This window comes from Peromyscus eremicus, chromosome 1 (assembly GCF_949786415.1).
Source record: "Peromyscus eremicus chromosome 1, PerEre_H2_v1, whole genome shotgun sequence".
NCBI classification, from domain to species: Eukaryota; Metazoa; Chordata; class Mammalia; order Rodentia; family Cricetidae; genus Peromyscus; species Peromyscus eremicus.
The window spans coordinates 17,341,118-17,362,173 of NC_081416.1; the positions used below are offsets into that span (position 1 = coordinate 17,341,118).

A 21,056-nucleotide genomic window follows, 5' to 3' on the forward strand; every position below is an offset into this window, starting at 1 on the left:
ACGTCCCCAGCCATTACACATTAATCTTAATCCTAGCTGATGAAAAAAAAAAGAGATGTACCATGCTTGAAGCTTTCGGTTTTAATTCTAGCACTGTAAACAAAAACAAAACTCCATGTTGATGCAGTTAATACCAGCACCTGCTGTGGGATGTTCTGTGTGCTGTGAATGTGTTGCTCTGATTGGTTGATAAATACAATGCTGATTGGCCAGTAGCCAGGCAGGACATAGGCAGGACAAGTAGAGAGGAGAATTCTGGGAAGAGGAAGGCTGAGTCAGGGGAGACACCAGCCTGCTGTGCAGGGAGCTGCATGTAACAGCATACAACAGCATACAGGTAAAGCCATGGAACATGTGGCAACATATAGATTAACAGAAATGGGCTGAGTTTAAATGTAAGAGCTAGTCAGTGGTAGGCCTGAGCTAATGGCCATGCAGTTATAATTAATATAAGCTTCTGAGTGATTACTTTATAAGCAGCTGTGGGTCTGTGAGGCTGGGCAGGACCAGAAAAAAACTTTCAGCTACAAGCACGCAGGAGGCAGAGGCAGGCTCTTTTGCTAGTCCCCAATTAGAAGCTTTTAAGAGCAACTTTAAAAAAAAGATTTTAGTTTATGTGTATGGGTGTTTTGCCTCTTTGATGGTTATTCTTGGCTGTCAACTTGACTACACCCAGAATTCATTAAAACACAAATGTGTAGGCACACATGTGATGGATTTTTTTTTTAATTAAATCATTTTAAGTGTGAAGACCGGGCCCCCCCCCACCCCCCTTTTTGAGACAGAGTTTCTCTGTGTAGCCCTGGCTGTCCTAGAACTAGCTCTGTAGACCAGGCTGTCCTCAAACTCACAGAGATCCACCTGCCTCTGCCTCCTGAATGCTGAGATCAAAGGTGTGCACCACCACTGACTAGCTTAGGAAGACTCATTTCTCACCTGGATCTCTGAGGTGGGAAGACACACCTTTAATCTGGGCCACACCTTCTGCTGGCAGTCTAGATAAAGGACGTGGAAGGAGGAGGACGGCTTTCTCTGCCTGCTTGCTCTGGCTCTTGATCTCCCTAGCAAGTTCATTCATGCACTGGCATTAGAGGCTACTTCTTCAGGATTCCAGTACACACTGAAGACCAGCAGATATATCCAACCTCGTGGATTGAAGTACTGGAATTTTGGACCTTCCCTTGGTGGACAGCCATTGCTGAACTGGCTGGATCACAGCCTGTAAACCATTCTGAAAAGTCCCCTTTCTATATATACAGAAAATTCTATACATTCTATAAACCTCTAGAGCAGTGCTTCTCAACCTTCCTAATGCTGTGACCCTTTAATACAGATCCCCATGTTGTGGTGGTCCCAACCATAAAATTACTTTTGTTGCTACTTCAAACTCAGGAATCCACCTGCCTCCTGAGTGCTGGGATTAAAGACATGTACTGACTCCACCCCACAGTAAATGTAATTAACCAATGAGCCATCTCTCCAGCCCTTAGAACAATTTTTTATACAGAAAAAACCCACATTTATGATTTACTTACTTGAGAATAAGCTTTTCCACAGCACTTTCTCCGATAAAACCAGAGTCTCTTAAATCTAAGGTATATTGATTGAAAATTTTTCCAGAATTGAGGAAATTAAATATTTCTTCACCTGGATGATGATCAGGAATAGCATCAATTGTAACTGAAAACTTCTTTAGAAATTCTCTGAAACACAAAGACCATTGAATAACAAAGAATTAGGATACAAACGGTTTTGTACTTAAAAGACAAGGGCAGTCATCCAGGAGGCGGTGGCGCAGGCCTATGACCCCAGTATTCAGGAAGCAGAGGCACAGACAGGTGAATCTTTGTGAGTTCAAGGCCAGCCTGTCCTACAAATCAAATTCCAGGACAGTCAAGGCAACACAGAGAAAGAAACACTGTCTCGAAAACAATGTTTTGCCTTCCTTAAAGCTTGTAGTGAAAACCACTGAGTCTCTCAGTGTGAAGACTTATCATGTACCTTGTTTTTTTTCTTTTCAAGACAGGGTTTCTCTGTGTATGTCTGGCTGTCCTGGAACTCCATTTGTAGACCTCTAACTTAGAACTCAGAGATCTGCCTGCCTCTGCCTCCTCAGTGCTGGGATCGAAGGCTTGTGCCACCACTGCCCTGCATACCTTGGTTTTAATGTTTGCCTTTGAACAAAACCCAAGTGTTGAAACCAGTCATTCGGCAGCCAGTCCTCAGTGGACTGAAACATGAAAACATGGTAAACAGTACTAGAAGCTTCTAGCTGGTGTGAAAAGACACTACCTGTGTTCTTCCAAGAGGCCATCCTCATCATCTGTACTGTCCTGGTCACCAGTTCTGATAGGAGATTTAATGCCTCGGCCTTGTCGTATGTCTTCCTGTAACTGCTTCTGTAGCTCATCTAGCCTGGAAATGGAAAGAACTCCTAATAAATGATCGATATTTATTTATTTATTTATTTATTTATTTTTTTTTTTTTTTTTTGTGTGTGTGTATGCTCTTTTTTTTTTTTTTTTTTTTTTTTTTAAAAGATTTATTTATTACGTATACAGCATGTATGACTGCAGGCCAGAAGAGGGCACCAGATGTCATTACAGATGGTTGTAAACCACCATGTGGGTGCTGGGAATTGAACTCAGGACCTTTGGAAGAGCAGTCAGTGCTCTTAACCTCTGAGCCATCTCTCCAGCCCCTATTTATTTATTTTTGAGACTGGTTCTCTCCATGTAGTCTTAGAACTCTCTAGGTAGATCAGCCTGGTCTCAAATTCAACACAGATCCAACTGCCTCTGCCTCCCGAGTGTTGGGAGTAAAAGCATGCACACCAGGCTAGGCTTGTAATTTATTTAAAAACAGACAACTAGAGCCAGGAGCTTTTTCTACAGAGCGAGTTCCAGGACAGCCAAGGGTACACAGAGAAACCCTGTCTTGAAAAACCAACCAACCAACCAACCAAAAAACAAATAATCCCCCCACAAACAAACAAAAGAAACCCAGACAACTTCAGCTGTTATCTAAAAGCAGCCCCAAGCAAAACTCTTACTATATACTCTATTTTAAAGAAATTCTGTTAGAATACAGGGTAAATCATATCTCCACAATACATTACACTACTTAAAAAAAAAATCTATTTTATGGGTATGTGTTTTGCCTACATGCATGTCTGTGAACCATGTGCATGCAGTGTCCAGAGGCCAGAAGAGGGGATGGATCTCCTAGCAATGAAGTCACACGTGGGTGCTGGGAATCAAACCTGGGTCCTCTGGAAGAGCAACCAGTACTAGTACTCTTAGTCACTGAGCCATCTTTCTAGCCCCTTGAATATTTCTTTACAGCTAGAAATTTAAGAATGATCTGTCCAAACCAGAGAACAGAAATAATGATCAAATTTGATTATCTTCTCTAATGTTTAATACTCATTGACATCTTGTAGACCAACATCCTGATAATATTAGGTTTTTGTTTTCATCATGGTCATCCAATTATTATCATCATCATCACCACACCTAACACTGAGCACTTACTATGGAACACCCAACCATGAACTCTTGGTGAGACTAGAGGAAAATAAGCCATCAATAATCTCACTGTTCTATTACTACTGATGGGTCAATCATTACACCAAATGTTACTTCCGTCTTTGGTCTGAGAAAGATATTATTCCTATTACCATTTGCTTGTGTGTGTGTGTGTGTGTGTGTGCGCGCGTGCACTGAAATAGCTCTTGTGATGTATCCTAGGCTGGCCTCACACTTGAGATCTTCCTGCCTCCACTTATGTGTTGACATTACTGATGCGTATCACCACATGTAACAATGCTCAATTTAAAACAATTTCTCTAACTAAATTCATAGGGAAAAACTTTTAACGTAAATGTCTGAAAATTTCCTATAGTTAGTAATGTTTAACAAGTTTGAGATTTGTATATACTAACTTTTTTTTTATAAACATCTTTTTTTTTTAGTTTTATTTATTTATTATGTATACAGCATATATGACTGCAGGCCAGAAGAGGGCACCAGATCTCATTACAGATGGTTGTGAGTCACCATGTGGTTGCTGGGAATTGAACTCAGGACCTCTCTCTGGAAGAGCAGTCAGTGCTCTTAACCTCTGAGCTATCTCTCCAGTCCTGTATATACTAACTTTTCCACAATCCAGTCAGCTAAACTTACTTTTTTTTTTTTTTTTTTTTTTGGTTTTTTTCGAGACAGGGTTTCTCTGTGTAGCTTTGCGCCTTTTCCTGGAACTCACTTGGTAGCCCAGGCTGGCCTCGAACTCACAGAGATCCGCCTGGCTCTGCCTCCTGAGTGCTGGGATTAAAGGCGTGCGCCACCACCGCCCGGCTAAACTTACTTTTAAAGTAACTTAAAATTGATTTTGAAACTGGGAGTGGAGGCACTTGCCCTTAATCCCAGCACTTGGATCTCTGAGTTTGAAGCCACTGAGCATCTTACCTACTCCAGTTAGCTAAACTTTAAATGAAGTTTTCTGGGCTAGTTTCATGGGTAGTCTTTGAATAAATAAGGCATGCTGTTCTCATTAGTAATAAGTCTGTAACCAGTCACATAATTTTTTAATTTAAAGTTTAATTTATATGTGTGTGCCACATACATGTATGTGTGTTTCCACAAAGGCCAGAAGAGGGTGTTGAAGCTCCCGGAGGTGGTTGTGAACTACCAGACATAGGTTTTGGGAAACAAAATCAGACCCTTTGGAAGAGCAGCAAGTGTTCTTAGCCAGTGAGCCATGTCTCCAGGCCCCACTGTTTAATATTTTTATTTATTTTTTTACTTTTTAAAATTATATTTAAGCCAGGTACATGTCTTTAATCCCAGCATTCAGGAGGCTGAGGCAGGCAGATCTTTGTGAGTTTGAGGCCAGCCTAATGTACATAGTGAGTTCCAGGATAGCCAGAGCTACATAGTGAGACCCTATCTCAAAAAACCAAAACCAAACAAACAAAATTACATTGATTTGTATGTGTGTATGTGTGTGTGTGCATGCATACTAGGTGTGTGTGTAGGTCGGAGGATAACTCAAGAGTCAGTTCTACTTTCCCCATCTGAGTCTTAGCGATTGAACTCTGGATGTCAAGCTGGGCAGCAAGTGCTTTTACCCACTGAACCATCTCACCCCCCATTTATTTACTGAGATAGACACTGAACTTAAGGCACTCTTCCTGCCTCAGTATCCCAAGTTCCTGAATTACAACAACTGCCACTATTTTCAGTGAGTCACATACATTTCATTAGGGAAATTATGACCCTAAATTTTTAGACATGTATAAAACGGGCTGCTTATCATCATTTTGAACTATTCTTCCACAGAGTAACATGATACAGGAATACATGTATGTCCATCTTGGTTTCAAAACTTGTACTTGATGTCGGGCATGGTGGTACACACCTGTAATCCCAGAATTTGGGGACACTAGGGGCAGAAGAATCTGAACTTTGTGGCCAGCCGTGGCAACATAGTGAGATCATGCCTAACTAAGCAAATCACCCTTCCCCCAGCCCAAGAAAACAGTAACAAAATGCTTGAAATTGGTAAACATGAAAAATTTTTTTGTTTTTAAAAATATTTCTGCCATGTGGTGGTGGCACACACCATTAATCCCAGCACTCAGGAAGCAGAGGCAGGGGATCTCTGTGAGTTTGAGACCAGCTTGGTCTACAAAGTGAGTTTCAGGACAGCCAGAGCTACAGAGAAACTCTGTCTCATGAAAACAAAACAAAACAAAAAACCCAAAAATATAAATAAAATGCTTATTTTCCTAAGCAGAATAAATTTATTTATAACAAAGAATAAATAACAATGGTTCCTTACTCAGAGTAGTTTATATCCATATTACACGAAAACTGAGTTTTCTCAGGGTTAAATGTTGCTAATTTAAAGAAAATATGGAAAGCTTCATAAATCCGCATGTCATCCTTGCACAGGAACCATGCTAATCTTCTCTGTAGTGTTCCAATTTTAGTCTATGTGCTGCTGAAGCATGTACAAACATAAAAATATTCTAAGAAAAGGCCCTATCTTTGTGCCAATAATAAAAACTCATTGATTAAAAGCAGGCAAAGACAGCCGGGCAGTGGTGGCGCACGCCTTTAATCCAGCACTTGGGAGGTAGTGGCAGACGGATCTCTGTGAGTTCGAGGCTAGCCTGGTCTACAGAGCGAGTTCCAGGACAGCCTGGACTGTTTCACAGAGAAACCCTGTCCCAAAAACAAACAAACAAACAAACAAACAAACAAACAACAGGCAAAGGCTCTGAACAGACACAATTATGAAAAAGCCTAATACCACACAAAAATATATTTAAGATGCCAATCAAAATCATGATGAGAACCATTCCATGCCCTTTAAGATGGCTATTACAAAAAGAAAAAAAAAGTGTGAGAGAAAATATCAAGTGCTGGAGAAGATGTGGAGAAAAGAAATCCTTTTTCCTTGCTGGGAGTTATGGAAAATGCTGTAGCTGCTGCAGGAGACTGTGGTGGTTCTCCCAAAGCAACAATCACTTCATGACTCACTAAGGCTGTGTGTGGGCGTATACCCAGAATACCCGAAAGGGGCCTGAAGATATATGTACACACATCTTCATATCGTTTTTTTCCAGAATAGTCAGTAAGTGGGCCCTGCCCAAGTGGCCATTAATGGATAAATGAACAAAATGCGGCATGTATGTAAGACAGAATAGTCAACCTTCAAAAGGAAATTCTCCACAATCTTCACTACAAACAAGACATTATGCTACGTACAACCCCCCTGATCTAACAAATAAACTACTAAATGATCTCACGTGACATATCCAGAGTAGTCAGCTTCATAGAAACAGGAAGAAAAATAAAAATGGTGGTTTGTCTAAGGCAGGGAGGAAGAGCAGAATGGTACCTGGTGTGGAGTTTCGTTTGAGAAGATGAAGAATGTTCTGGAGCTAGGTGGTGGTGATGACAGCTACACGGATGTTACTGTACTAACCTAAACTGAACTGTTCAAAATAAAATCTAGGGCTGTGGTGATGGCTCTGGGAAAAGCCCTCACTGCACAAGCCTCAGGACCCAAGTTTCAATTCTCAGAACCCACATAAAAGCTGGATGTGTATGCCAGGTGTGGTAGTGCACACTTAACTTAAACCCAGAACCCAGCAGGCAGAAGTCTAAATCTGAGGCCAGCCACGGCTACACAGTGACTCTTATCTCAAAAAAAAGGGCAATGGAAGCATAGCATAAGTGCCTGTGATCCCAGTGCTCCTACAGGGCGACAGGAGGCAGAGCCAGGAGACTCCCTGAAGCTCATGGGTCAGCTAGCCTGGCATACACAACACTGAGGAGACTGCTTCAACACGACGGAAGGTGGGGACTGACACCCAAGGCTGTCCTCAGAGCTTCACATGCATGCTACAGCAAACACGCACTAGCACTCTCATGCATGAACTGTGCACACACACTAAAGTAAGTTCTACCCATGCTTTTCCTCAAGGATATCAGTTAAGATACTGTTATAACAAGCAAAAAGGAATTTATAATAATGCAATAAAAGTACACTGTAAAACCTGTATCTTTTGATATCTCACTAATAAGAGAGTACATCTTATTTCCACAACAGTTGACAAGAGAACTGTAACAATGGCACTCCTACAAAATGCATGTTAATTTCTAGCTCCCTTGGGATTTATGGTGCTGGAGACTGAAGTCAGGGCTTTGCAGTTGCTTGGCAATCCTTTTACCACTGGGCTAAATCCCCAGCCCCACATATACTAATTTATCACTCTAAGTTAAATTAAAAGCCAACCACGTAGGCAAAGCAGTTTGTTAAATTTAACAGATTATAATTTTAACCAACCTTTGTGTGTCTTCCATCTCCTTTACAAGACGCTCTAAAGTATTTGTATAAGTTCCACTCTGAGCATATTCCTAAAACAAAAAGAAAGTTTAAAAAATACTTTATAACTCATCTTAGTAGAAGAACTGGGATATTAAGTTATTCAGAGTACTAATGACTATTTTCTGTCAGTAACCTGGGTCTGGATGATACCCTTCTTAAAGGAAAAATTTCACCATCATGCTTTAAATCTAGTATTCTATACTGCAGGCAACTGGATTCCAGCATCCATTAGGAGGGACACTGCCTGTAACACCCTGCTAACCTCAGGATCTGAATGCAACACCCAAGGGCTCTGTGGCATCCCTATCTTTTCTTCTGCATTCTACTTCAGTGAAATCACACTACCACTAAGTTTTAGGTGTTACCATGGACTACTATACCTTCCCCACCAAACTTTACAGAAACCTTAAAATTAATACAGTTTACTCCCAAGATAGAATGAAGCACTTTATAAATAAAATTGCACACCACAATTAACAACATTTCTACACTCTACCTTCATTTACAGCAGTGGTCTCCAAAGCAGGGGGTGTGCAAGGTGATCCATTGGGGTGCAGGAAGAAAATAATAGAACTTCTATTTATATGGAACTTCTATAGAAACTCCAGTAGAACTTAATCTACAGTAACTTCTATGTAACTGCCACAGGAAAATACTTTTCTTTTTTCTTCTAAATTCTGCTTTTGTATATACTTTATTTCAAAAGTACACAGTATTATAGTGGTACATATATAGAATCTATGAGGTACATATATATTGGGGAACATGCTTAAAGTTTCCTTTCAATAAAAAAGTACATGTGATCAAAAAATTTTGGAGACCACTGATTTACAATAATAAAATTGAAGATACGGGGAACTCATTTACCAAAAGAGAAATTCACACCCATGTCAGTCTAATGATGAGATGTAGTAGTAAACACTGAATTTTAAAGTAAGTTAACAATCTATCTTCTTTAATTAATCCATCTTTTCCCCATCAAGTGAAGACAAATTACCACAGAACTACTTACTATGTAGTCTGATGACTGGGATCTAAGCCCCTTGGAAAAGGCAGGAGGCTTTCCTGAAGCTGTAGAAGTCTGGTTGAAGTTCAAAGCCATTATTTCTTCCAGTGATTTTAATGTTTCCTCTTCCTCATCACTCTCTAAGTTGTAACCTAAACTTTCTTCATCACTATCAAAATCACCCCTGAATTTCCTTTTCAGTGCACTGCTACCTGCATTGGAATTTCCTGAACTCTCTTTATCTGAAGGTGCTGCAGGGCTTGGGACACGCGGCACAACTTCCAAGGCAGCTGGGGGAGACTCTGTAGGAGGGCTGTGCTCTGAATGCAAAGATCCCCCCGAACTTTTCCCTGAAGATTCATTAGAAACAGCCTTAATAGTCTTTGCTTTGTGTTCCTTGTGTTTGGAGGATTCTGCAGAATGCCCAGAACGTTCTTTAGAGGAGGAACGCTCTTTATCTTTTTTAGGAACTGGAAGAGTGCAATTTTTAGCATTTAACGGTACTCGAGAGGAAACAGCACTTGGAACATGGGAAAGCAAAGGTAGTTTCGTCTCCTTTGATGTCACAGAGCCAGCCGTTTTACTTTTCTGAAGGTTGCTGGCTCTTTTAATTGCAGATTTTTCCTGAGGTAAAGGGAAGTGGGGCTTCTGTGTTTTAGTCTCTTTGGTACTTGCTGCGTGGACTTGGTCACTATTCCTGGAAGAATGGTGGCCAGAATTTGAAGGTGCCAAGTCTGCAGAAGAACGATCTGTTTCATCATCAGGTTCCTTGGCTATATCTTCCAAGCGCAGAACGCCACCTGGTGTCTTCAGTGCAATGTGTCTTATAAACTTTTCTCTCTGATGTGATGTGTCTGGACGCTTCTCTAGGAAGGACTCTTTTGCTTTTGGTATGATAGATTCTTTTGTGCTTTTCAGATCAGAGTCCACAGAGTTCCTTTTTCTTTTCTCCGAGAGTTTATTCTGCTTAGAGCCTAAAATTAATTTTTGTCACATCAGTGAAAAGTATACTGTTCTGTCTGGCTGAAGCTTATTCACAGAACACTGATGAAATGTTTAAACTCTCAGTTTAGGCTGACATTATTCACTATATATATATGTAACGAAGAAAGAGAACTGGCAGCGAAGATTTAGAGCTAACAACATATGCTCATGTTTACTGCTAGTCTATTAAGTTACTATCTTACCAAAGGCACCACTCCCTAAAACATAAGACCTTGTATATTGGCACTAATGAGGGATTCTAGACTACTTCTGCTTAAAGTGGATATTCTTTTCAAGTCCCACCCACCTGGTTCTAGAATGAAATACTTCTACATCTAAAGGTGTGGTGGTTTTAGATTATAAGCAACTACAGGACAAAAAGGCAGCTAAGTAACTTATTTAAAAATAAACTTGACTGGGTGTTGTGGTACACATCTTTAATCCTAGCACTTGGGAGGCAGAGGCAAGGGGGAAGCTCTGTGAGTTTGAGGTCAGCTTGGTCTACACAGAGTTCCAGGACAGTCAAAGCTACACAGAGACCCCCTGTCTCAAAAAAAAAAAAAAAAAAGCAAGAAATAAATTCTACCTTGCATTGTGGTGCATCCCTATAATCCCAGCAGTCAGGAGTCTGAGGCAAGAGGATCATGAATATAAAAGGCCAGTCTGGGCTAGAATGGGGTGGGGGAATTGGAAAACCCTGTCTCAATAAAACAAAACAAAAACAAAACACCAAAACAAACACTAAACCAATAAATAGATGCATCCAAGTATTTCCACCTAGTGATTACCACCAATTCGCATGTCCTTCTAGTTTTCAGCTATTACAGGTTGAAACACCGTGCTGTGTCTCCCCAGATATGGTCATGACCGTCATCACTACAGAATGAGAACTTAACTGGGAATAGGGTCTTCACAGACAAACCCAAACTAAAACAAGGTATGCCAGAGGAAGACACAAGATATCATGCAACTGAGTGACGCCGTTAAAATCCAGGACTGCTAAAGATCGCAAGCAAACACCAGAAGCTGTAAGATGTAAAGAAGTAGTCTCCCCTAGAGTAGCAATCAGAGGGCCTTACTAATGTATTCATTTCGGACTTCCAACTTTCTAGAACTATGAGGTAATAATTTCTGTTGTTCTAAGCTACTCTAGCTTGGGTACTTTGTTATAGATGCCTGTGTTCACTAACAACTAGAAACACTTTAATAACTATATATTTGCCCAGTGTTGGTGGTGCACACCTTTAATCCCAGCACTCAGGAGGCAGAGGCAGGCGGATCTCTCTAAGTTTGAGGCCAGCCTGGTCTACATAGCATGTTCCAGGACATCCAGGACTATACAGAGAAACCCTGTCTAGAAAACAAAACAACAACAAAAACAATGCAGGAAGAGAAATCAAATGACTAAAGACAAGGTTGAGTTAAGCAGATTATCTTAAGTATGATGTTACAAAGATAATAACTACAGAGCTGGATTTTGTTCCCGTATACTAGGAAGCCAGATCATTAACATACAGACAGAAATGACAAAGTCTTGATTTGGTCAGAAGCATCTAGAAACAAACAAAAATTGTTTATAAAAATAGTTTAGGACAAGTCAGATTACTAAGAATTTTTACTATTTCTGCCTATGAGCAGAATACTCTGGAAGCAATGCAGAAAGATCTTGAATTTGAGGCCAGCCTAGACTATACAGTATCTAGAATTGAGAGGGACTGAACTGGTTGACAGTCTAGGTAGGACCCACCTTTGTGTGTGTGTGTCCATGTGGAAGCAGAGGTGGACCAGTACCGTTTGTCTACCTTGTTTCTAAGGCAGTCTTCCTGAAGCTGGAGATCATCATTTTGACTAGACTGGCTGACCAGTGGGCTCCTGGACATCTTTCTCTGTGCCCTGAGCAATGGATCACAGGCCTGTCTCACTGACCTCAGCTTTTACACGGTGCTGGGGATCCAGACTCAAGTTTCTATGTTTGCAAGGCTACATAGCAGACCCAGGTAGCTGTCTTCCCCAAATCTGAAGCACTCTTTTCTAAACTTTCTAGGAAGTAGAGAAATTGAAAATTTTTCAGTTCTTTTTGTACTTCTTAGTCTATAGGCTGGATGTTTGTTTCACAGTACTTTGATTATTTATTAAATAAAATATTTAGATAAGAAATGGGTTGAGCTTGTAAAATGTCAAAAAAAAAAGAAAAAAAGTAAAAGATGTCCAATGTTGATTAATTAAGGAGACTAGTCATTAAACTATAAAATGTACCAGGACTAATTAAATTTGACTTCAGGATGCAGCCAAAAGGCGGCTTTGGAAGGCCAAATCCATATGTCTACTCTACCAACATTTAAAAAATTCTTAAACTTGTAGCAACCAATAATAGTATAGTATAATATATATATATATAAAATCTCATTATCACACTTGAGTGTGATAGCAGACTTACCATTTGCATTGTATGTGTGTATGTCTGCATATGCAAACTATGCATGCACTCAAGTACAAGTCTTTCTGTGGATGTGTATGCATGTATATGCCCAAGTATGTGGAGGCTCTCACAGGTCAACACTGGGTGTCCTCAATCAATCTTAACTTTCTTTTTTGGACAAGGTCTCTCACTGGACCTGGAGCTCCTCAATTCAGCAAAACTAGCTGGCTGGCAAGCCCCAGGGATCCTCCCAACACTGGGATTATAGGTGAACACTGCATGTCAGGCTTTTATACACAGACACTAGGGATCTGAACTGTGGTCCTTGGGCAACAAGCACTTTATCAAGTAAGCGTCTCTCTAGCCCCTCGTTTTGGTTTTCTGAGACAGGGCCTTGCTACGCAGCCTAAAACTTGAAATAAACTGCTTCAACATTCTAGGTGCTGTGATTATAGGCATGAATTACCATGTACAGCTCCATTTTTAATATCACATACAATGACACAAGGAACACAGTAAGTTTTCAATAAATGTAAGCTATTTCTGTTAACTATATCTTCCTGAATGTAGGAAGAATCCATACAGTTCATTTTTCAAAGTTTGAAGTTACAGCCGAAAAAGCTGACACACAAGATGAGTAAAATTATTTCTACAGGCCTTTCATTTTCTCAGTAATAAGTTTTTGCAGTGTTAAAGTTTTTAATACTGTAATTCTGGATCCCTACTTTAAATCTTTGTATACATGGTATCATCTCAAGTTGCTTCAACTCTTTCTGCAGGAGATTTAACATGAATGCTTCCCAGACCCCTGACCAATACTAAGACGGTTCTATCGGGCTCACTTTCAGTATTTAAATTTTCATGTACTAATTTTTCTACTGTTAAAAAATGATACTTAAAAGAATTCCTGAGTTAGGTGGTTGTGGTGGCGCATGCCTTTCATCCCAGAACTGGAGAGGCAGAGGCAGGTGCATCTCTGTGAGTTTGAGGCCAGCCTGGTCTACATAGGGTTCCAGGACAGCCAAGGTTATAGAGAGAGACCATGTCTCAAAAAAACCAAAAACTAAAACAAAACAAAAACAAATAAACAAACAAAAGAATTCCTGAGTTAACAGTAGTGATGTATCTTCTCAATGAACAGAAATTAAAGTATTAATTAATATCTTGTAGATGTCCTTGAGATGTTACATTAGAAAGACATCTTTGTATTTGGAATATTTGGATCTTGTTTTAACTTCATACAAAGCATTTTTTAATAGGACACCAGGAATACAAGAGTATGCTGCTGCTCATTTGTTCTGGGACAGCATCCCACTGTAGCCCAAGCCAGTCCCAAACTTGTATCCTCTTCTCTCAGCCTACTGAGTGCTGGAATCACAGGTATGCACCATCATGCCTAACATCAAAATGATGTTTCTTGATGTAGCCAAGGATTCAGAAGTGAAAACACTCAATACCAATATAAAGAACACTGTTAAAACGCACTATCAGGAACTATCAAGACAACAGATTATCAAGCACTTTTTTTTGAGGTCAGGTCTTATTCAATGTAGTTCAGGCTGACTTCAAACTCTAGATCCTCCTGTCTCAGCCTCTTGAGTATTTGAGATTAAAGATGTGTGCCATTGTACCTAGCTCTAAATATTAGTCTTTAGAAATGTAATTTTATCAAACTCATATTATCTGAGACATTTAATTCTAGGAAGGGAACTAAATATTTGAATAAATTTATTTTAAAAAGTGATATGAAGATGCAAACTTACTTAGAAACTGTATGTTTAGGTCTCATGCTACCTACCTGAAAGTTCCCATGAGTCTGAAGACGATCTTTTTCTTGAGAGATGTCCATTTTCCTATGAGGAAGTAAAGAATATGAACTTACATTTGAATAGACTTCTAGACCAATAAAGCAAATACCTATATTCAGAGGTAGTTTTTAAACAAATAAACAAACAAAAAAAACTTTAAATATCTTAAAATGAAGAATATGGGCTGGAGATGTAGCTCAGTGGTACAGTGCTCGTCCAGACACACAAGGCCCGAATGCAATACCTAGCACTAGGGAAACACACACACAGCCATCTGTATCATAAAATATGTAAAATAAAAATAAAAATCACAAAATAAAGTCCATGTTTTATAAGCTAACAGTAATTTATATTCATAACTCAAAAACTAATATAATAGCTGAAGACTATTTTTCTATGGACCAAATATTATGTCTATTGATCATTAGCAATATTAGTAGTAAAGGCACAATCTTATTGCAAAGAGGCCTCTGAATTTACAAATATCTTCTAGGAATACACAATGCCAAGATTTCTTTTCATTCACTCCTAGAACATTATAGTTATTTTTGGTTTATCTGATTTGAATTTTTCACAGTAGCTTATCAACACTGCATTTCTTTGCAGTGTTGGGGTCTCAACCCAGGGCTTCTCACACAATGGTCAGGCATTCCACCACAGAGCTACATTCCCAGTTCTATACTGTTTTTTGTTTCTGAGACAGGATTAGGTTATGTAGACCAGCACAGCTGACTTTCTAGGGAAGAGGAAAAGATTTGATGTTAACCTGAGTCTGTATTCTCAAAAGAAAAATGATAGGACTACGTCATCAGGTATGTTTCTAAGACCCATACCCAATCAATTATCTAAGGTTTATATATGGGCTGAAGAAACAGCTCAGCAGTTAAGAGTTCTTGTGCTCTTGGAGGACTTGAGTTCTTAGCACCCACATCAGGCAGCTCACAGCCATCTGTAACTCCAACTCCAGGAGATCTGATGGCTTCTTTTGGCCTCTAAAGACACCTCTACATACAAGTTCAAATAAAATAAATAAGTCAAAGATTTATATATATCTGAAACAGTGATTCCTGAACTTTTGGAGTGCATCAGTTATCTAGAGGACTTACAACCAAAGACTGCTGAGCTCCAACTCCACTGTTTCTCACTAGGCAGAGACTGCATTTCGGACAAATTCCCAAGTGCTGCAGATGCTCCTGCTGCTCTGAGGACATTTTAAGAACCACTGCTCTAAGTTGTTTCCTGTTCTTTTATATTTGCCATTCTTTAAGTACCTCTTTTTGGAAAACTTAACTAAAACTTTAAAAAAATGACTCTACTTGCCTGAAAGAATGTTTATTTTCCATTAGAAAAGATCTTTGATCCTGGTCTGAAAAAATTAAGGTACAGAAATTTACTGAATTCAATGAAGGGTAGTTGGAGGAAACCTAATGAAACCAGTGTCAGCCCAAATCATGCACCCGTATTTCCTGAAATGTTATGGATTAATAATATCTTTAGACTTAGGCTCTAACCATGGTACAGTAGTGGTAAAATTAACCCAGTAATTCTTGTACATACCAGATTTGAAAGATTACTCTTTCCAGGGATAGCATCATTCTGTTTACTGTGTTCATGCCTTGGTTTACATTTTTTCCCTACACTAGAGGATTTTAAGGAAAGATTGCTTGTTTCTGAGAAAGAATTTTCCGAGTTGATTCTCTGCTCCATTTGTTCCTTTCTCAACTTCTTCTGTTCTCGTTCTCGGCAGTAAGAAGCTAATGACAACTTGAACCTAGCTCCCAGTGGGCTTTCTCCTGGGTGGTGCCGGGATAGGCTGCTTCTGCTACTAACACTTCTGGAGCTGTTCTTGAAGATATCACCTTCTGTCGCTGGGGCCTGCTTTCTGGAGTCTTCACTAGTCTTGCCTCGATCTCTGTCATTCTTCTCTCTGTTACTTTCATGAATGAACAGTGACTTCCTTCTCTCTGGAGACCGGTGTTTTTTCTTCCGTGTCTTCATCTCTTTGGGCAATCGATAAGAAGAAGGAGCATAGATACCTGATCCTTTGAGTAAATATTTAGAGCCTACTGACATACAAGGCCGCCGTGACTCATGTACACCATGATCTTTGTGGTGCTCTTTACCACCTTTCATGAAAGCTTCTAAAATAGGACTTTCTTCTGATGACATTCTTTTGGGTTTAGGTTTTTTTGGTGAAGATAATTTCCTTTCAAATTGCTCTGTCCCACTGATGGATACTCCATTTCCTCCATATTTGATGTTTGATTTTTGTGGAGAATCCAACATATGTTTGTCTAAAACAGTCACAATTAAAACACATACAAATTGTATGTTATTAAAAATAAATTAATGTTTCTATTCCTATGTAACTATCAATTTATAACTATATTGAAGCTATTAAAGAATTCAAGCCAATTAATATTTGGGTAATAAAATACATTTTGGAAGAGAGAGAAATTAAGAAATGGGTTTGTTTACCTTTTATGAAGTTTATATTCATGACTCCCTCCTACTACATCATCTAACCTCCCTATGGCTATATTTGTGAGCTACTGTGCTAGAAAGTAAAATAAACATTCGGAGGCAGAGGCAGGCAGATTTCTGAGTTTGAGGCCAGCCAGGGCTACAGAGTGAGTTCCAGGACAGCCAGGGCTACACAGAGTAACCCTGTCTTAGAAAAAAAGAAAGAAAAAAATCAGCACTATCAACTGTATATTATTTTAATTGTTAGAATGTAGAACAGATGGCTTAATGTTTACCACATCTTCATTCTAACTGTACAATTTTCAATTCTGAACAGTATAATCAAATTCTGGAGGCCCTCTTCACCTCTAAAACAACCGATCAAAAATACATTAACAATACGCATACCTGGTTTTGAAGCTGGCTTGAAGAAATCTATGATTGACTGTTTCCTGAAAATAAAAGCACAACTAATATAGCATCACAAAAGCAAGTATTAAAACCTCCATATTTTAGATCAGGTGGTGAATGTTAGATTTATATAATACAGGCTGGATTCCACTATCTGATTTAACTAAGTTCTGACAATGGCAATCATACTTTGCTAAGCCACAAGAAAGTTGAAAATATAACCAATTTTCTCTAAGTTTATAAATACAACTGAGACAATGAAATCTAGAGTACTAAATGGCAAAACTAAAGTGTGAATCTAGGGAAATGATGAGTGTTGTTTAGTTTGGGAATGCTCACATCTACATGCTAGGGTAAGACTTTGGGGAGAAGTCTCTGATTCCGTTTGTTGTTATCTCCAGTGACTGGCAGTGATTCAATAGAAACCTGATGAGTAATGGTGATCACAACCCTTAACAGACTCTTGCAACAGGAGGAGAGTGACAGACGGGAGGATGAACAATCAGGTTGATCTGGGGAGGTAGTTGAAAGGAAGGTGCACAAAAGCAGAAGGGATCATGTATGAGTCTCACAGTATCTCTTTATGTTTCTAAGATGCTAAACTAAGTAACAGCAAAAACTAGAATGAGCCACAACTTGGGTTTCAAATGTTTTTTTTAATCTAAGATTCCTTAAGATTAGCCAGGAGCAGTGGCACACATCTTTAATCCCAGCACTCAGGAGACAGAGGCAGGTGGATCTGTGTGAGTTTGAGACTAGGCTGGTCTATGTAGTGAATTCTAGGCCAGTCAGGGCTACATAGTGAGACCTTGTCTCAGGGGGGACACCACACACACAAAAAAAAAGAAAGAAAACTACAAAAAAGCGTTCAGGGGGCTGAAGAGAGGCTCCATGTTTAAGAGCACTTGCTGCTCTTGCAGAGAAGTAGATTTGGCTGTTCACAATGTCTAACTCCAGTTCCAGGATATGTGATACCCTCTTCTGGTCTCAGGCACCAGGCACACACACGGTGCAGACATACACGCAGCCACAACACTCATACACATATAATAAAAATAAGTAAAATACTACAAAAACAAACTCTTAAGAAATCTTTAAAAAGCAGCATACTACCCAAGTAAAATGAAAAAATGTTGATATAAAAGTTAAGTTTAAAAAAAAAAAACAAATTGGTTTAATAAATTTTATGGGTTACTGTGCCCTAACATGGGCATGATTATTACCAGAACCTATACTCTGATTTGTTAATGCATGTTGAGTTGTCAGCTGTGAAAGCGGAGCTGTTATATGTAGAGAAAAACTGAGTAAATAAAATAATTTACTGAAATGTATCCATTTTGCTGAAAGCGAGTAAGCAGTAAGCTACCAGTGTCTCTAAACATGTCTCTTCTGAGGATGGAGTACTCAGTGAAAAGCCTGAGCAATCCAAACCCAAGGCTGATCTCCTTTTCTAGTTTGTACATTTTACTGGTCACATCAGAAGAGTAATGTACATCTTTCCTGGTTTATCTAGATTCTACAGGTATGCTGATAGAACCTAAATGGCTCCGAGTGACAGCAAGTGACAGGTTAAAGGAGAATACATGCATTTGTTTACAAGAAGTAACTTACATTAGGTAAATTAACTCTAAAGTCTGCAAAGGGGAGGCAAATGATGTCCTATTATTGGTGCAAAAGAACCCAGAAGCAGCTAATTCAAATCAAGATATACTAATATCTCTTTGTTAAATACAACACCGCATCTCTTCCCTAAAGTATTAACCCTAATATTCCTCTTCAATGCACCAGAAAGACAACAACAACAACAAAAAAAAATGGCTTTGGGTAAACCATGTAACCATAAATGAAACTTTCTAGAGGTAAAAATAATTGCTTCCTAAGTTCAAATGCACAGAAATGCCCATTACTTATCTATAACTCGTTTTTAAAAAATTATGACAGCCTCACAAACCTTTATCTGAAAGTTTAGGGACTCTGGATTTTGGGAAGGAAATAACTTGAATGTATTATGCACAGTCCCCAGCAGGATCTGGTGTAATCTGTAAGTCAAATATACTAATATTTCTCCAGCAAAGCTTATGACACTCAGTAGAATAAAGACCATCCACAACCTCGTATTAGCTCTGGCCAGCCTGGCTCAGCTGCTAAATAAGCTGTGGTAGGAAACTTAATGAGAACGTTTGCTTTTCATAGCTTTCTGAATTAAGATAAAGGACTGCGAGTCTGTGTCACAATATTAAAGCATAAATCTACTTTTAAACATGTTACCACTTTAAAAAATTAAAATAAAAAAGACAGTACCAAGTTCGTAGATAATTTAAACATGTTTTATTGTTAGAGGATGTCATTTGATGAAATTCTCCATCATTACATAGCTCCCAGAAAATCTTTACAAAAAAAAAAAAAAAGAAAAAGAAAAAAAATGAAAAAGGAAAAGGAGAGGCAGAAAGTTACTCACAGGGAAAATAGGCGCATTCCAAAAATGGTGTTAGTATGAATGATCGTGTACACTGTACTATAGAGTAATTAGTGGGTTTTCCTTATCACATCTTACATAATTTCACTCACAGTGTAGAAACCACCAGCATCCGAACGATCTAAATAGATGCATCGAGTAGGGAGGGTCCCAGGTCAAGCTCTCGAAAGAATAAAAATAACCTTCTACCTAAGGCGAGCTCTCCATAGCACTAGACCCAAAGCAACACCCCAACTACAGAAAAGGAGACTCCAACTCCCAGAAGCCCCCGCGCGGAGGCGGGGCAAGGGCTTGCAGGCCCCAGAACATCAAGGCCTGAGCTCGCTGAGGATGGCGGGAACTGAAGAGCAGCCGTCCGCAGTCCTCCCTTCTACCCGTGCCCCCGCGACCCGGCCCCTTCTCAAGCCCTCTGCACGGTACCTGTCCCCAGGACTCTCTGTTCTTTTTCCCGCTGCAGCAGGGGCGGTACTACCGGGTCTCAGATGGCAGCGCGGGGGCGACGACCCCGGGGCTGGGGATGAGGGGAAACCTGGCCTAGCGGGCATGCAGCGCCTTGTCATGTCGGCGCCGCTGACGACGGCGGCATGAGCTGTGGCTGGAGAAGCTGGGTGCGTGGTTGCCGTCTTGCTGCTGGGACTCGGGGAGGCTGTCGGTGCAGAGGTGGGCGGCACCCCCTACTCTCTTCATGGCGGTTCTCTCTTCGGAAGTGACTCCGGTGTGAGCGGGAAGGAACCTGAGGACCACCAGGGGGCGGGCCTTACTTGAGGTGCCGCGTCTCGATTGGCTGACCTGGGGGTCACTCTGGTGGTGGCGCAATCGAAAGCCTCGGCCTGTGAGGAGAAGGCGGGGGTTTCTGGAAGGGGGAGGGGAGAATGAAAACTGCCCTCCCCAGACCCGTCACGTGCGCCTGGGGCGCGCGCCTCCGCGTCGGGGCCGCGTCCGCCTTGGCGGGTGCGTGGGAGTGGGAAAGCGGAGGCTGTGGCGGGTGCTCCGACAGCTGGCGACACCCCCTGATCGAGGGCTGGGGGTGAGCTGTGCAGAAGTAAACCGAGCCTGCAGCTGTCTGCAGCGGGGACGGCCAGCAGTTGTCACGATCGTGCTACAGAAGTGCACAGCTGCGCTAATACTACACAGTCATTTTAGCGTCTTAGGCCAACGTGCCGGAATGCTGTCACCATTTCCTCAGCAGTCTGCTCTGTCCATTGTGAGTTGACCGTTCTGTGAAGGGTCTTGTAGACCGTAATATGGTTCCCTCCCACCCCCCCACCCGCGCAAGGGCCGGGGTAGGGAGGACACCCAGCCACTGAATTAGACATTTTTTATTCTGTAAAAGCGTTTTGTCTGTAATGGGTTTCCCATGGAGGTTTTTTTGGGGACGGACCAGTCCTCATCTGCAAAGGGCTTGTGCTTTGAAGGCTGTTAGGCTGGGTTTTCTTTGCGAACTGAGGGACTGGTCAGACAGTATTTCTGAGCCTCACTTTCCCTGTGTATAGGATGGGCGCATTACTTCTGGGTAAAATCACTCTGGGTAATTTTAAGCAGTAAAACCCAGCAGTGTGAACGGGTTTAGATTGTATCATGTAATTGGTA

The 21,056-nt window shown here is 40.5% G+C and overlaps 1 protein-coding gene and 1 non-coding gene across 2 annotated transcripts in view; both read right to left on the reverse strand.

Annotated features, from left to right (window-relative positions):
• The window catches only part of Slf2 (SMC5-SMC6 complex localization factor 2), a 53,511-nt gene extending 33,137 nt beyond the window's left edge, over window positions 1-20,374 (reverse strand). Inside the window, exons 1-8 of the mRNA XM_059257482.1 lie at window positions 19,887-20,374; window positions 16,988-17,031; window positions 15,674-16,410; window positions 14,107-14,161; window positions 8,912-9,879; window positions 7,858-7,928; window positions 2,293-2,415; window positions 1,536-1,703 (exon numbers count right to left, since the gene is read on the reverse strand). Of these exons, the coding sequence (XP_059113465.1) occupies window positions 1,536-1,703; window positions 2,293-2,415; window positions 7,858-7,928; window positions 8,912-9,879; window positions 14,107-14,161; window positions 15,674-16,410; window positions 16,988-17,031; window positions 19,887-20,026 (2,306 nt within the window). The 5' untranslated portion in view covers window positions 20,027-20,374. The remainder of the gene's footprint in view (window positions 1-1,535; window positions 1,704-2,292; window positions 2,416-7,857; window positions 7,929-8,911; window positions 9,880-14,106; window positions 14,162-15,673; window positions 16,411-16,987; window positions 17,032-19,886) is intronic.
• LOC131902851 (U6 spliceosomal RNA) lies at window positions 5,910-6,012 on the reverse strand. Its single transcript, XR_009377135.1, has one exon. It is a non-coding gene; the product is annotated as a U6 spliceosomal RNA (small nuclear RNA).
• Window positions 20,375-21,056: the final 682 nt, after the last annotated feature.